The following is a 17,020-nucleotide window of genomic DNA, read 5'->3' on the forward strand; positions in this document are numbered from 1 at the left end:
TTACTAGTTTCAGAACAACTCGTAACAAATCAGTAGACCTCAAAAATAGGAGCTCATAGCATTTGCCGTGCTGTCTCCTGCCAACCAGTTAACAGCTGAAGGAAATGAAGCCTTTGCTTTTCTTTGGACGTGAACAGACTGTGGCTCCCACGTCATTACCTTCACTTCCAGCTGGAGGCCGGAGGTGGGGGGAAGCGGGCAGGGGCCAGGTGCTGGGGACTTGGATGCATCATTCGGAGGACTGAGAGTGCCTCTGACTCAACGCTCTGACATTTCCCCCTTCTGCATCCGTCCCTTCGCCCGACACTTCCTCCAAGTCATAAACTAGAAACTGGCTACAAAAAAGTGAGTTAAGGGTTTTCTCCCCCTTGCTATGGCTTCTTGCATTTTTATTTTACTAGGATCTTTTCTATGGCAGGCTGGGGATTGTGCCATACACTAGGGGAGATGTAAAGAATTCAGTAGTTCATTCAACAAATATTTACTGAGCTCCGCTAGGTGCTGGGCCCTTGTCTAGGCACTGGGGACACAGCAGCAGACAAAGGAGACGGGGGAGACAGAAACATTTTTGAAAAAAAAAGTTATGTGAGAGAATTGTCACGAAAACCCTAACAGAGCAAGGTAAAGGAACAGAGTGAAAAGAGCCGGGTCGGGAGAGGGTGGTATTTTATACAGGGTCAAGGAAGGCTTCTTCGACAAGGGGATGAAGAGATCATAGAAAGTATGAACCTTAGGCTGGAGTAAGAGAGGGACAAGGAGGAAAGAAAAGAAACCTCTGAGTAAAAAAAAATAAATAAAAGACCTTAATAATAATGAGAAACCTATGAACAAAGCAAAACCTTTCTCTGAGGCTTGAGCACGCACAACGTACTGATACCTGGGCCCAGGTAGTGCCCTGCGGCAAAGTGAAAGGAGCATTGAAAACGGCCAGAAGAGGGGCTCTGATCTTGGCCCCCCAGAAAACAGTGGCCGCCTCCTCCTCTCTCTGCACCCAGTTCACCGCAGGAGCTTTGGGATCACAATGAAAAATGGCTTTGCCGTTATCAGAAGCCCCAGTCTCGCTCTCACGCATTGTCTGTGCTCTCTCCTGGCAGTGCGATCCTTTCACGAGAGCAGATCCAGTCATAGCAAGACAAGGGGCCGGTTACCGTTTTACAGTCATAATGAAAAAGCAGCAGCACCTAAATCAGGAGCAGCCGCTGTGCAGGCTCAGGGGCTGCAAGTGCACAGCTGCGACATGGCAGGGGTTTGATGAACTTGGGGGTGGCTTCTGAGTGACCGACCCCGGAGAAACACCTCCTGGCGGTCACCGTGGCATCGTGGAAAGAGCCATCACGGCCACTCAGCACCTGCTGACTTCGGACATTCTCTTCTAAGCTTCTGTTTCCTCCTCTGACAAGTGAGATTGATTACCCTTTCTTCATGAAGCAGTTTAGTGCTAAAACTAATAAAGTGTTTGTGAAAGGATTATAAAAATGTCAGATGTTATCGTGCCTTGATATGAGTATTTTTAAATCCTTAAGTGAAATCCCAATGATTGCCATCTTTGGGAATGTGGATTTTGAAATGTGAAATTAAACAAGACTTATTTGTAACGCTGTGCTCAGGGTAGGCATGGCAGTAGTCTAGTAGTCACTGACCACAGCGCTGGGACAAACTGAGGCCTCTCCAACACTCCCATCTGACAGTGGAGAAGAGGGAGCCTGGAGCCAGGGCTCAAAGCAGCTCACAAATTAGAAAAAATGTGAAATCTTGTGCTTCATCTTCAAAGTCAATGCTAAATTGTCATCCTATTTCAAGTGATGTTCTAAAAAGATACACCCAGTCAGTCCTCTGTCTTTTTGCATAGAACCAGGCATATCCTGGGTATATGCCCACCTGCGCTAGCTTCCTATTGCTGCTGTGACAAATCGTCACGAGTGCAGTGACTTAAAATAACTCACATTTATTATCTTGCAGTGCTGGCAGTCAGAAGCCTGAAATCTAAACTGAATGTAAAGTGAAGGTGTTGGCAGGGCTGGTTCCTTCTGGAGGCTCCAGGGGTCAAAGCTAGCAACTGCAGGTCAAGTCCTTCTCATGCCTCTGTCTCTCCAGTTCCCCCTCTTCTGTCTCCGTCCTTCACTTGTGATTACAATGGGTACACCTGGACAAGCCAGGCTAAACTCCACTTCTTAAAGTCAGCTAATTAGTGTTTTAATTCTATCTGCAAACTTAATTCCCTCTTGCCATGTAACATAACATTCTTATTTCTGGGGAAAGCTGTGGGCACCATTTGGGGGCTGGGGAGGCCATCATCCTGCTTCCCATGGTGTCAGTTTCTGGGAGGTGAGCATAGCCAGAGGGGCCAGTTGTGGCGCAGTGTAAGGACCTCTGGGCCAGGGCTACTGCCTAAGCCCGCAGTGCTGTAACCACTTGATCTTATAAAGCTGTTACCTTTCTAACACGTGCATTTCCAAGCCCCCATGAGTCCCTTCAGACCAGGTCTGGTGCCAGATTTATCTCTGTATCCTTACTTCCTGATAGAGTTTCTGACGTAGTGAAGGCTTGATGGATGAATGAATGAATGAATGAATGTTACAGTAATTCAGGTTTAAGGCAGTTAAGAGCCTGAGATGAACCAGCCTCCCAGGTCCACAGTCATCCCAGCCTGGGGCAAGGACAGGATAGGACAGAAGCTTCAAGTTGGGCTCTCCCAATCTCCACTGGGGGAGCCCTAATTCTATTTTGAAAACCTCTTCTATAGTTTAACCAACAAATAGATAGACTAAGGTAAATAATACTGAGTCAACCAGGAAAGCAGAATTGACTATAGATTGAGTTTAACTAGCAAGACCATGACTGAAGCTAGATTGAATGGAGGAATGAAGAAAATGATGAACTACTTATAAAATGATAACTTCTGCTGATAAAAATCTGGCTCCCTGAGAGACAGGTCTCCTTAGCCCACCATTCTGCCCAAGGAAGGGCCAGTACATGGACTTCAGGGCATGGCTGCCAGGCTTACAATGATCTCCCCTTTTGTAGAGACCGTCCCATCCCCTCACACAGAGGCAGACCCCCCAGACCCTGGCCCTCCCCCACATACGCCTAGCCTGGACACTCTCACTGGGCTGATTCAGAGATCTGCTCAGCTACTTCTCTGGAGAGAAGGTCCACTAACTTCAGTGTCTGAGTTCATGAAGGAGACTGTTGCTTCCTGCCTTTGACATGAAAGCTGGTTTCATAAACGCTCAGTGGAGGTACATTTTTGAGATGATCAGAGGAGGACAAAGGCAGGCGTTTCAATTTGCTGAGAGCTTCAGAGCTGCCACGATCGCTGGGCTGACTCCTTACTGTCTCTTGTTTGTCTTGCCCTTAAATTCTGAGTGGGAATATAAATATCCTTCCAAAAAACCCCACTTCTCTCCCTGTACTCCTGTTTTTTTTTTAATTCAGCTAGCCAGAATTCGTTTCTATCATTTGCAATCAAAGGAAATTTATCTGCTGTAGCCACCACAGAGTCATTATAAGTTCCACTGAAGTTTCAAGACAGTGCGTTGGCTCCGTAAGACAGGAAAGCTGGGTTAGTGCTACTCAGACCAAATTAACTCCAGGACTTGGTGGGAAGATTCAGATAAAAGGCAACAGGAGGCAGGGGCTGGAAGAGGAAGAAGAGAGAAAGATCTTCAACCACAGGTTGGAACCCTGACTGTAAGTTTCACTTCAGTTTCTGAACTACATGAAGGGGCTGTTGTTTCCTGCCTTTGACCTGAAACCTGGTATCAGAAATGCTGGGGGCGGGGGTGGGGGGGTGGGGGGGGGAGGGTACATTTTTGAGGTGATCAGAGCAGGACCAAGGCAGGCATTTCCATTAGCTTTGGCTGAACTGTAACTCACAGGACTCCCACTCCGTGTGTAATACTATGAGAGCGCACTGAAGGGCTCCTTGTCTTGTATTTCAGCAGGAATTCAGAAAAAGAGGAAGGACGGTCTCAAGCCTCAAGCGTTGGTTTGATACCTAAAACAGAGTGTAGTGCAGGGCACACGCTAGAAGGGAAACTTTTGTTTAGAGTATTCCTTTTATGCACTAAAGCTAGAGCTTGCTCATCAGGTTTCCCAGCTAGACTGTAAGATACTTGAAGGCAAGGATCACATCTGTTTCATCACTGTATTATCAGTGGTCAACAATGCACAGCTCATAGTTGACACTCAAGACATATTTGTTAATTATGAATTAAATTAAAATAAGATCATCCCCATCCATGTTTCATTATAGCCCTCAGGTTCAGAAACCAAGCTTTCCAGTTGGCATATGCATGGTGGGTTCCTCTGTCTCCTCCTGCCTATGGGAAGTGACTTTCTGGGGAAACGGGTGGGGTTATAGGAATAATGAAGATCTATCTCTTCTTTTTTGCTATCTGCTCTACAAATGGACTTGAACTCATTATAAAATGGTGCCAGTAAACCCACATTCATTCACATGTGAAGGGGCTTTAATATTCGATTTCCAGTCTCACAGGGAAAACTACACTGAGGTCTGAGAAGCAGACCAGTTAGCTAGGGCAGGAGAAGGTTGCTACAACATCCAAGTCAAGTCACGTCACTGTTTTCTGGAGTACTTGATTCCATCTTTCATATGAATTCACTATGGAACTGGTTTAAAATTTGAAAAAGACATCACAAATATTTGATAAACGCAAATCCAATTGTCCTAAACCAACTCTTCATGATATTCCAAAGAATATATAGCTCTAGCATATAATATGATGGGATGAATTACCATAAAAAGGCTTCATTAAATAACAGTAATAATGCTTGAGTATTTATGTCATGCTAAGAATCATTCTAAAAATCTTCCATGCCTAATTTCATTCAATCTCCACAGAAAGTCATTATGGTATCAACTATTACCATCAGCTCAGTTTTATGAAGGGATGACATTGAAGCTCAGAGAGGTTACATAACTTGCCTGAGGACACACAGCTTGTACATAGCAAAGGCTGGAGTTAAAACTGGGAGTTCACATATTTACTTGTTATACCATACATTTTTCTCAGCCTTGGTGAAAATCACCACCTTGGAAATTCTCTGTGGCATGTGAAATGTTGTACTCTGGCTATTGTGGGCAAGAGATCACATGCATAAGTTAAAATTCGAAGAAATGGATCCTTTAAGAGGAAGCATGAGAAAAAGAGATGTGAGTTTTTGTTCCAACATTTCTCACCAGGCCTCAGTTTCTTCGTTTGTAAAGGAAAAATTAAATGGTCTCTGAGCTCCCTTCCAGTTCCAGCATTCTGTGAATCTAGTTAAACTCACAAGCCCAAACTGAGGGGCAAGAAATTTTAGGATGCTTAGTAACCAAATGTTTATCCTGTTTCTGCAAATGTACAATATTCATCTGGAATACTTTACTCTGGATGTCATTTTATTTTTGCCTCTCATTTTTCTTCTCCTTCACCTTCTCTTCAAACTCTGAATTTTGCTTGACATTATTACATTTTCCTAGGCTGTTTTTTATCCTCACTGGAGAAGCATGAATGAAATGGGGAGGATGCTTCCTAGTCATTCTTTTCATGTTCTGTGATTTCCTTTGGTATAATTTCTCCAATGGCAATTCATGTAAATAAAATAAGAACAGCAATAAACACAAAGACAGGAGTTCAAATTGAATGACATTCTTTAGAACAGCAGCTTTACAGCATATATCAAAAATACTGTCACAGACTTTAAAAAGACTGAGGACTAAGATGTGTATTGTAGCCCCATCGATCCTACAAACACTGTTACATCATGTGGCAGGGATACCTCTCACCCAAACTTGTTCAAGGCCATGCTGTGCTGAGCAATAGTGCACGGCAGTGTCACGGGAGACCAGTTTCCCAAGACAGTAAACAAATGGACAGCACACATGGTTCAGAACCAGGTTAGCTGGATTCCGGTCTCGGCGCCAATGCTTTCTGGGTGTGCAACCTTGAGCAAATAACTTAAAATCTCTGAGTTTTTATTTCCTCATCTGAAAATGAGACTGCTTTATGCATGACTGAGGTGGTCCAGCAGGTGAAACAATTTGGTATACGTGAAAACATCTAATAGAATGCCTGGAACCTAGTAAACTCTCCACAAAGGCTGGTTTCATCCCCTTGCCTGCTCTTCCCTTTTTCAAACACACCTCATCTACAAGCTAAGAACATTTCTATTTCTGGCAAACAAAGAAGTGACTCCTGGTTGTGGTTTGGCAACATTCCAAGTTGTCACCAATTATTTTCAGAAGTGTCACATCGTTCTCAAATTAAAATTAATTTTAATGTGAAGATTTTTAAATGCCGCCTTGGTAAAATGGCGGGTGTCACAAAATAAGATAATAATAACTGTAGCAGTTATCAAAAGGGTGGGAATCCCCACATCAAAACAAAAAGAGAAGTGGAAATTTGACATTTAAGAAAGAACCAGATAGGCTCTTCAAAACTGAGAACAAACTGCTATCACGGGTAAGCACAAGCAAGGACATGACTTATGCCGTAGTTTTTCATGCTAGTTAGGTAATTAAAGCCACAACACAGTAATTTCTATAATAAATTGTACATCGTCCTCGTCCATCATGGACAAAAGTACCACAATATAAAGAAAAGGTAATGGGAAAGGCAATTTTGTTTTAATAATAATATTAATAATAATAATTATATTCAGACATTTTAAGCATAAAGATAAAACCTGTCTACATTTTCCAAGACTACATAAGAAACTCAGCCAATTACAATAATGGACCAAACATATCTATACTAAAAAAAGTCTCAGATTTCCAAATCCATTTGAATTGAATTTAGAAGCCATGTACAAATATGAATAGAAGTTTTACCTAACATCTTACTATCACGAATGAAAGGCAGAGTCAGAATTTAATCATTATTGAGCATACGCACAACACAAATGGCCATTTTCAAATGATGCTTTGCATAGACTTTGGAAGTGAAAATTGTCAGTAGCTTGCTGGTTGTGGTGTTGTAGAGGCGGCAACGTGGGCATTGGTAATGCGACAACCACCGCGGAACCTTGTGAATAATGATTAGCACTTATTCTTTTAGGTGCCGGGACACAGAGGAAAAAAATAAACTAACAAAAACCCCTCTTCTCATAGAGTTTACGTATGAGTATGAAGATTTTTTTTTAATAAGTGAATTAAAAATACGTTAGAAGGTAAAGGGGCCAATGAGAGTAAAAAGCAAGTGGGTACAATAGTGTATCTCTGTGATACACTTGGGAGATGACTGGGTTTTGAGAATTAGAAAGATCTTAACAGTGTTAATGGGTATCACTAAGGAGAAATTAGAGTGAACAGAAACTTTAATGGAGATTAGAGAGATTAAATGCAGATTATAACAAAGGAAAATTATAATAATAGAATCTTAAGGTTGTCAGGAGAGTTAGATCTTGTTTACAAAATCCTCTTTCTTCAGGTTAGGAAGCAGTAATCCTGCAGTTTAAGGAATAGAGAATAGGAATAAAATAGGAAAAGAAAAATCTTAAAACAATATTCATCCCTTTAGGTTAAAGCTTTTACCTATCCTGAGTACAAATATTTTCTTATGACCCAGAAACACGCATTGTGGTTTCACTGTACTGAAGACATTAAACAGATAAAAAACTGTACGGCACAAGTGTATGGTTGTTGGCTATTTGGACCTCAGAGGGGATGCCATCCCTGACAGCAGATGAGTGAAAGTCTCTCTTAAATAAACTCACTACCCGGGCCCTGCAGGGCGAGGCTGGCCTGACTGGGGTCTGGACTGAAAGGATTGGCCTGAAATACCCAATCCTAGTCCCTCCCATTCCAGGGATCTGGAGGTGAGAACCCTGGCAGGGCCTCATCCATCGTGCAGGCAAATGCTTCCCCCTGTGATCTTGAACCGAACAAAAATTTTAATAAGAATTTGCACTTCATCTGATGGTGAACAAGGAAATATCAGCCTGGAGGGCTCCTGATCACTGGCAGCCAACACCAGGAGCCAAGTCTTGAATAAACAAGAAGAGATCTGTTTTTAGAAAGTGGAACCCCAGTTTTCATTTGTTGTTCACAATGCGGTGCTGACTCTGTGACTTCCAAGGACCTTCTGGACTTAAAAGTCATCATAACCTCAGCACGTTATCTTGTTTCCTAAGGTCTATTTGTCCCAGGGGACAAAATTGGAACACTCATATGTCATGAGTTTTGCCCCTTGTTCCCAGCTTTGGTGGCTTTGCCTTCATTTGGCAGGGACAGATAAAAGAAATACTCATAGGTTACTGGAATCTAACGCAAGGGCTGAAAGCCAGTTTGTCAAGAATATATCAGCACCCTGAGTCTGTAGCAGGAGCTTAAATAGCAGCAAATTCCCCATTGTGTAATAAATAGGACAGAAGAGACCGTGGAGAGGATAAAAATACTAGTTTCCTGAGTTGTATCATAATAAATAAAATAACAATTATAGCAATGATAATGATACAGCAAGTTTTGCTTTGAAGATAACTACTATAGGATTCTGGATTACAAATCTTTATAATCCCTAGTGCATTAATCACAAACCTTCTTTAGTCAGATTAGTGTATTTACAGGGAAACTTAACATTGTCCCAAATGTAACATTGAATAGCCTTTACTTTGGAGCAGTCTTGTGGAGCCTTTATCTAGTGATTAGATCGGTGCCAGAAAAGTTCAACCAGAAAATACTGCATTCACTTTGCTCTCAAAGAAGATGTGGTACATATACACACACAATAGTATTCCACTCAGCCACACAAAAAAATGAAATTTTGCTGCAACATAGATGAAACTGGAAGGCATTATGCAAAGTGAAACAAGTCAGACAGAGAAAGACAAATACTGTGTGATATCACTTACATGTGGAATCTAAAAAATACAATAAATTTGTGAAAATAACAAAAAAGAAGTGGACTCAGATATAGAGAACAAACTAGAGGTTACCAATGGGGAGAGGGGTGAGGGGAGGGGTAACATGGAAGCAGGGGATTAAGAGGTTCAAACTGTTAGGTATGAAATAAGCTACAAGGATGTACTGTCCAACACTGGAAATACAGCCAATATGTTATAATAAGTATAAATGGAGTAAAACCTTCAAAAATTGTGAATCATTTTATTGTATGCCTGTAACTTATACAATATTGTACGTCAGTTATAATTCAATTAAAAATAAAAATGAAACAAAAAAAACTTTTAAAAAGGGAGTTTTGAAACCTGCTGCTGAGCAGAATATGTACTGTTACTTAACTTGGAGAAAGTCCAGGAAGGAGCACAGAAAATGATCAAAAGGATTGAAACTAGAGTCTAGAGGAGAGTTTAAAAGAAGGGAGCTGACTTTGCTTGGAGAAAGACGAGGATGCTGGGAGATAACAGTCATGAAGGCTTTGAAGGATACAAAGAGCTGCAACCTGCAGCCATCTATCCCTTCATGTATTCATTCACTCACCCAAAGCGCCATGCACTGTGCCAGGACCAGGGGGACATGGGGAAGGACAACAATCCCTGGCTTCAACATCCCTTTTCCATTGCCAGTGACCAAAACTTGAACAAAAATGAGTGTAGGGTTGGACCCCACCAGGAAATAAGTCCGAAGGGAAGGGATTTGAGAAACTGAAATGTCTGCCGAGGCCAACATAGACCTGGAAATAAATTGATTCCCACCTGCCCTTTGTTTACGAAAGCTACTGCTGGTTAAGTGGTAAAGTAATTTTCAAGGCTGATTAGGAGAATTTCCAAAAGAAAAAAAGATGATAACTTCAATTTTATGGTTTGGAATATACTATTAAAACCTTGTATGGTCAGTAGAAAGTAAAGCAGCTCTTTTGTGGTTTCCGCTGTACTTCTCGGCCCTCCTCGACACTGTGTGATTCAGATCGGGGTCTTTTTGGGCCACAAAAGTAGCAGAAAAGGAAAGGCAATGGTGGCATCTCTCCCCAGTGTGGTTAACAAAATTCCCCTGCTGACCAAGTTTCCCATGAAAAGGGGGTGTACAAATTCGCTGCAGTCCGCTGGGTTATTAAGGCTTCAGCTCCTCTTGAGCTTGGTTCTTGGAATTGCCCAACTTTTGATTCACTGAGGATTATCATCAGTTAGGACATATAAAATTGTGATTCTATATCACAAATACCGAGGAATTCATTTGCTTACTTTATTTAAATAGTACAGGCAAATGAGTTGGCTAATTCAAATCCCAAGCTTGTGTGTTTGTTTCTTAACTTGAATTTTCTGGTTTGACTCTAAACACCCAAAAAGGAAATTTCAAACCTTTTCAGCCATACTTAAGCCCCATTTAAAAACTTATAAGAAACCAAGGCAGGAGAAACAGAATTTTATGATGAAATTACAGAATTGTTCAGGAGAGTTATTTCTAGTCAGTATTTTCTGTATTCAATGATCCTTGTGAAAATTTAAGTATAAATTTCATTTTAAAAAATGCTCAAAAACTGTTCAAAATGATCATATTTAGGTCCTCCCAATATGCGAACTACCCACACTTAAACTTAATTAAGAGTCGAAAAGCTGTTTTTTCCTTTGTTCTTTCTTTGTTCATTGTATATATCACTATAAAACAAATAGGCCATTTTAAAGAAATGTGTGCTTTTAATCAATCCATTGAATAACATGTAAAAAGAAAAAATCTATTTTGTACAAAACACATTGTTTTCTCCTAAAGTAATACTGAAATATATATAAACTGAAATACATATTTATGTATTTTATTAATATAGTATGCAGTGCAGTAACTGAGAAAATTGTTTCTGAACATATTCAATTGCATATTGTATTGCACAGAATTCAACAGAAGTGACCACTATTTAACTGAAATCTGCTTTGTCCCGCCTTTATCCTGAAATAATATCTCATAGGTCAAGTATCTGTTCGTAGCTTACCTGTCTCACTTCCAATCAAAGGCTGATTTGCAAAATGCTTGACAAAATCCTTCAAAGATGAGAATTCATTAAAGCCAAATTTAAATGAATATCCGGTGTATTCAACATGAAAGTGTTTGACAGAGTCTTTGGCTCTGAAAGGGACAAAAAAATGTTTAATGTTATTTAAGCAACGAATGTCTTTTTTGAAGGGAAATATAACCCTAGGCATTAGCATCAGCATTAAACCCTTCTAAAAACTGAGAGTTATGACAGAATCACTGAAACCATTGGCATTTAAAGCACAGCACACGCTTCTCAATTTTTCACTCCAATGAAAGACAGGAGACAGTCCTCCCTAGGTATTCCCTGACTCAGCAAACGAGTCCTTGAATATTAATCTCCTAAGGGGCATGAGCTTAAGAAAGGCAGGAAGAAAGCCCATAGAAATGGCAGGTCACATCCTCCCCCAGTTCTCCTCTGTGCTTGGTTCTTCTCCCTCACTTGTTTGAGAGTCAGTTCGAATTCAGTTTCTGTCAATCAGTTACGTCAGCCTAGCCCTTTCCTTCCTACGCCTATGCCACTGCCTACCGAATAAAATATCAAATTTCCTACATTGTCATTCTCCACCTCATTTTGGAAATAAGACAGAATATTAAATTTAAAAAAATGTCTATATACCTGATGTGACCCCACCCGATCTCTCTAGCCTCACTTCCGCTCTTCCTGTCTTGCACGGCAGGCCCTACCTTTAGCGAGCATCAGAAATCAGAATCGCCTGGAGGGCCCAAATTTCTGGGCTGTACCCCCTGAATTTCTGATTTGGTAGATCTGTGGCAGAGCCTGAGATTTGTATTCCTAACACATTCTCTGCTGATGCTACTGGTATGGGGACCACGTCTTGGGAACTGCTGTCGTCCAACCGGGGCTACTATTCTTTATGAGTTTCTGCCTTTGTCCCTTGGCTTGTACAGTTCCCTTCACCTGCAATTTCTGCCATGTTTTTTCTGATCAGGTGTCAGTTCAAATGCCACTTACTCTGTCAAGGGTTGCATGGTACTTCCAGCTTGAGTTTCTTGCCTTTTCTCTTCTCAACAACCCAGGCACTTAGCTTACTTTCTTTACGTCATTTACAGCACGCTACTTTAGTATTCCCATATGGTCTTACTGCCCCTGCAAGGCTATACTTCCTGAAGACAGGTCTTTGAATCTTCTACAACACTTACTAAAGTGGTTGGCAGAGAGGATGCTCTGAAATATTTATTATTAGGAAAGTGAATGAACAAATGAATAAAAACAGTCATTCTCCTGAGCTGGTCTGTGGTTCTTCTCACCTTTTCTGGTGGTTATTATCTTTTAAAGCATTCCCAACTGCTTATAATAGAAATTAATGATTTATATTTAAAATCTTTGAATAGGGAAGGTGGTTATAGCTCAGTTGTAGAGCACATGCTTGGCATATACAAGGTCCTGGGTTCAATCCCCAGTACCTCCATTAAATTTTTTTTATATAGATATAATATATATGCTAAATCTTTGTAAGGAGCTTATGGTCTAACTGCTCAGATGAGAAAGACATAAGTGAAAAGTTAACATTCTTTGATACAATAATTATGCAGGTTTGTTTGAGATTTTAGGGGATCCATGCAATAAAGGATCAACAATCTAACCACTTAATGAAATTTTAACATTTGCTGTTGATCAGAGGAATCACAATTCCTGCTTCCACCCAAACAGAATTCCATTCTTGATTAATAATTTTCCCAAAAATGTTATTTAGAAAATGTATAAACAGCTCAGTGGTAGAGTGCACACTTAGTATGCACAAGGTCTTGGGTTCAATCCTTAGTACCTCCATTAAAGAAAGAAAGAGAGAAAAAGAGAGAGAGAGGAAGAGGAAGGGAGAGAGAGAGAGAAAATTTATAAACAAAATATAGTAGAGTAACATGAAAACTGTGTTTTTTCTCTGTGATCCATTACCCTCTTATTTACCCCATTACCTTCCCACCTATTTCTGCCACTCCCTTTAAAGTTGCCTGGAGACTTGCCCTGTTCCCTGGAATGGAAGCTATGTCAGACAAAATTCTAACATGGCCCCCATGATTCTCAGCCCCTGGAGCAACACACCTTCTCCCATTCATTCATTAAAATGCTAATGTGGATGCTGCTGTGAAAGAATTTTGTAGATAATTAAGGCTTTAAATCAGTTGACCTTAAAGGAGGGAAATTATTTGGATGCGCATGACCTAATTGCAAGAGGTTTGTAAAAGCTGAGAGTTTTCTCTGGCTGGTGGCAGGAGAAGAGATTACAGAGACACACTGGAGCTGGCCTGGAGGAAAGCGAACATCCATGTTGTGAACTCCCCACAGGGGCCACATGGCAAGGAACCTCCAGGAGCTGAGAGTGTCCAGGAAAATGGGGCACTCAGTCCTACAGCAGCAAGGGAAGAAATGAAAAGAAATAAAGAAGAGAGGAGGAAATGAAGGAAGAGGACCCTGAGCCCCAGTTAAGCCACAGCCTCAGCCAATACCTTTATGCCACCCTGGCCAGACCCCAAACAGAGAATCTCGCCACATTATGCCTGGGCTTCTGATGTACAGAAACTGTGAGATAATCAATTGCTGTTGTTCCTAGCCACTACGTTTTTCAGTAATTTCTTACGTATCATAAAAGACTAATACAGAATGCTCCAAGCCCAAAGACAATATAAGACAGTATGTTAGTTAAATATGTTAATTCTTGGCTTCTGAGGTTCATAGAAGCCTGCCATCAATTATTTACAGAAATATTTTTGTAGCCCATTTTCCCTACATCAAAGGGAAAGGAAATAAGAAAAAAAACCAAAACTATTGTTGAGCTGGATGGAAAAGAGAATTTAGAGAGGAGAGAATGTAGATGTCGCTACTGAGTTACAACAGGGAGACCTGAACCATGTAGAGCAGAAACGAAAAGAGAAAACCTTCTTATGCCCAATCATCATAAGGGACTGAAACATGAAGGGAACCTGTGACTTCCTTTCAAGGGTATATGGAGACACCATGGAAACAGTAATAAACAAAACAAAAAAAGAACAGTAATAAAACAAGAATGGTTTGACGCTAATGGCAATTTCATGGGGACATCACATCCCCATTCTGATCCTGGAGCAAATGCCTGTGAACCCAAAAAGACTTGCTATATGTCAGTGGAAGCCAAGGTGACAGATGCTGACTGATAACCAGTGACTTCTCCTGATTATCACATGGCCACATCACCTTCTCTGAAAGGTATGCCAGCCAGGAGGAAGGGGGTGGGAGAGAAACCCTGGAAGGGCTGGACAATCACTGTTTTGAGCTGGGCGTACCTGGGGGGGACTTGCTTAACTTTCTTAAGAGTCAGAGGAAATGGAGCTTTGAGAAAGGTTAGTCCGTTTATAGAAAAAAAAAGTTGCATACTGCTTGCTTGAATTTGTGATTATGAAAGTTGCACAGCCACACATCATTCTGATTTTCCAGAGGAAGCAAGGCATAATGAAAAGAGCACTGGGCCAGATTTCAGGAATGTGGTCTCCGGTGCTGCTTCTATCCTGATTTATTGAGTGGAAGACACTTTACCACTTTGGGTTTCAATTTCTTCATCAGTCAAGCAAGAGTTTTGGATTAAACAATTCACAAAATCTCCTTCAGCGATAGCATTTGTTCCCCGCCAATGGAAGGAGCAAGATCGTTTTTTACAGTCTCACCATTCAGAGCTTGGGATCCTTGGACCTGCTGGTCTACCAGGAATCAAGAGAATTTGGTTTCCTGGCCGTTTGAGTGTGATGATGAAGTCAGTGTCCGTACAAGTAAGAGAGGGGACCCTGTAGAATTCCTAGAAGGGCTCTTACGCAGCCTACCTCACAGAGAGAGAGTACAGCCCGGTCCTTTCATTGCTGTCCCGCAGCAGGTAGCTCCCGTCACACCCATTGGAGAGGAGAAGGGCCTCGGCCGCGTGCCGCGTGAGGTTGCTGTGGTACCACCTGGGAGGAGAGAGAGGCACTGTCACTTAGGGCCAACGGCAGGGGCTCTTCCTGCACTGGGTTTTCTTCTCTGAAATTACCTCAGCAATGCTGTCCGCACTGCTAGCCCCAAGACCAAATTCTCAGCCAAAACTTATCAAGAGAAGGAAATCGCGGGGTGAGGCTGGAGGGGAGAGGGGAGGGCTGCCTAATAGCAGAGTGTCAGGAATTGAACTGTATCCCCCCAAATGCACACCTCGACGTCCTAATCCCCAGTTCTTCAGAATGTGGCCTTATTTGGAGACAGGGTCTTTAGCAAGTTAGAATGAGGTCATTAGGTGGGGCCTAATGCAATAGGACTGGTGAAAAGAGGACTTTGGAGACGGACTTGCAAATGGGGAGAACACCACACGAACATGAAGACGGCCGTCTGCAAGTCAAAGACAGCGGGCTGGAACGGATCCCCTTCCCAGCCCTCAGGAGGAACCAGCCCTGCTGACACCTTGACTTGGGGCTTCTAGCCTCCAGAACAGTGAGACAGTTTCCTCTGTTTAAGCCACCCATTTTGTGGTACCTTGTCATGGCAGCCCTAGCAAACAGACACACGTTACTTTGTACATAGAAAACTCTTTTTTAAAAAGTCCAAGTCAAAAGTAACCGCAAGAATAGACTTTGGCCATTTTTCTTTCTTTCTTCTGATCTCTCTCTCATATCCTCTTTCTCAAGTGTGGTACCACATTTTGCAGTGTGGAAAACCACCGAGTTATTATACCAGAGCCCACTGTCACAAGGCAAAGGAAGTAGAACAAAAGGAATTCAGACATTTTATACTGAGATGCAAGCCCCATCAAATATTGTTTCAAACTGACAAATATCTGCAGAGCTGGGGAAGTCCCAAGGAGATTCCAATTGATGTATGTGTTTGAAAAAAAACACACGCCAGAAACACATCAGAAAAGGTAACAAATATCCACGGTAGGGAAAAACCCTACATAGTCCAAAGGAAGACAGAATAAAAATAAAGCTTTCTTTCTCCCCCCTTAGTCCTCAGTCGCACTGTTCCTTTCCCCAGAGAACACCAATGTTAACTGTTTTCCTGCGCTTCCTCCTAGAAGATGTCCTGTGGGTCTGGAGGCATGCCGGCACGTCCTCCACCCCAGTTCTACGGAAATAAGAGCATTCCAGGTGCACTGCTCTGTTCTGCACCTCGCTGCTTTCTCCTAATGACAGCTCTTCCCTGTTCTTTTCAGTGTCTTGATAGGGACAGTCCAGTGTGGTGATTGGGATTGTGGCCCTTGAGTCCCTTTCCAGGTGATTCCTCTTACTAGCTGTGCAACCTTGGGCAAGTTACATAACCAGTCTGAGCCATGGTTTTCTGACCTCTAAAGTAGGATTAATAACAGTCATGTCTCATGGGCCGGCTGGGAGTCCTGCTCACATTAGACACAAGAAACAGTCAAAACAGGCTCAACAACAGCAGAGCTTAAAACACATGAGTAGTTGTCATGAAGCCATTGAGATCTATAAAGTCAAACTTGTGATGTATCCTCTGTGGTGTGATTTTCTTGTTGCTCAAATATAACTTTCCATTACTTTCAATTTATTTCAGATAACAGAAATCTAGGTCCCTGGGGATCATTGCTGCTGCCAGGGGCCCACAATCCAGGGCAGTTGGAGAGGAAGGGGGACACCAGCGATTACATAAATATTGTCACTAATGTCAGTGAACTAAGTACACCTCTTTAGTAAAGGTGTACAAGGACTTTGAGCAAGAGCCCTGCTCTGCGGCTGAGAGGCCCTGCAGTGACGGCCCTATGGAATGATATTTTGTCCTGATAAGAAAAAGTCAACGTAAACCCATCTGTAGAAGGAAATTTATATGTAGGTCTCTTAGCTCTCTGTTTTCTAAATCTACGTTTCCTAATGTCTATCTCTTTAGCATATTTCCTCTTTGAGGTAGAGATGCCTCCATCCTGTGTCAGAAATGGATTTGCTAGCTAAAAGCGATGGCCAAGAAAAACATTTTATAAGAAATCCCACTGAGTTATTTGCCCATTCACTGGACAATTTCCCAAACATGTTCAAATCTTCTCACTACAGAATTCCTTCAGAGGACAGTTGAAACCTAAAACTAATATGGTATATGTCCATTACACCGCAAACTGGAAAAAAAAAAAAAAG

The 17,020-nt window shown here is 41.8% G+C and overlaps 1 protein-coding gene across 1 annotated transcript in view; it reads right to left on the reverse strand.

The window, feature by feature from the left end:
- The window catches only part of DAPP1 (dual adaptor of phosphotyrosine and 3-phosphoinositides 1), a 50,270-nt gene that overhangs the window by 15,361 nt on the left and 17,889 nt on the right, over positions 1-17,020 (reverse strand). The window contains exons 2-3 of the mRNA XM_006208930.4: positions 14,738-14,860; positions 10,884-11,017 (exon numbers count right to left, since the gene is read on the reverse strand). Coding sequence (XP_006208992.1) covers positions 10,884-11,017; positions 14,738-14,860 — 257 coding nt within the window. The remainder of the gene's footprint in view (positions 1-10,883; positions 11,018-14,737; positions 14,861-17,020) is intronic.

The sequence above is a fragment of the Vicugna pacos genome, chromosome 2 (assembly GCF_048564905.1).
Source record: "Vicugna pacos chromosome 2, VicPac4, whole genome shotgun sequence".
Taxonomy (NCBI): Eukaryota; Metazoa; Chordata; class Mammalia; order Artiodactyla; family Camelidae; genus Vicugna; species Vicugna pacos.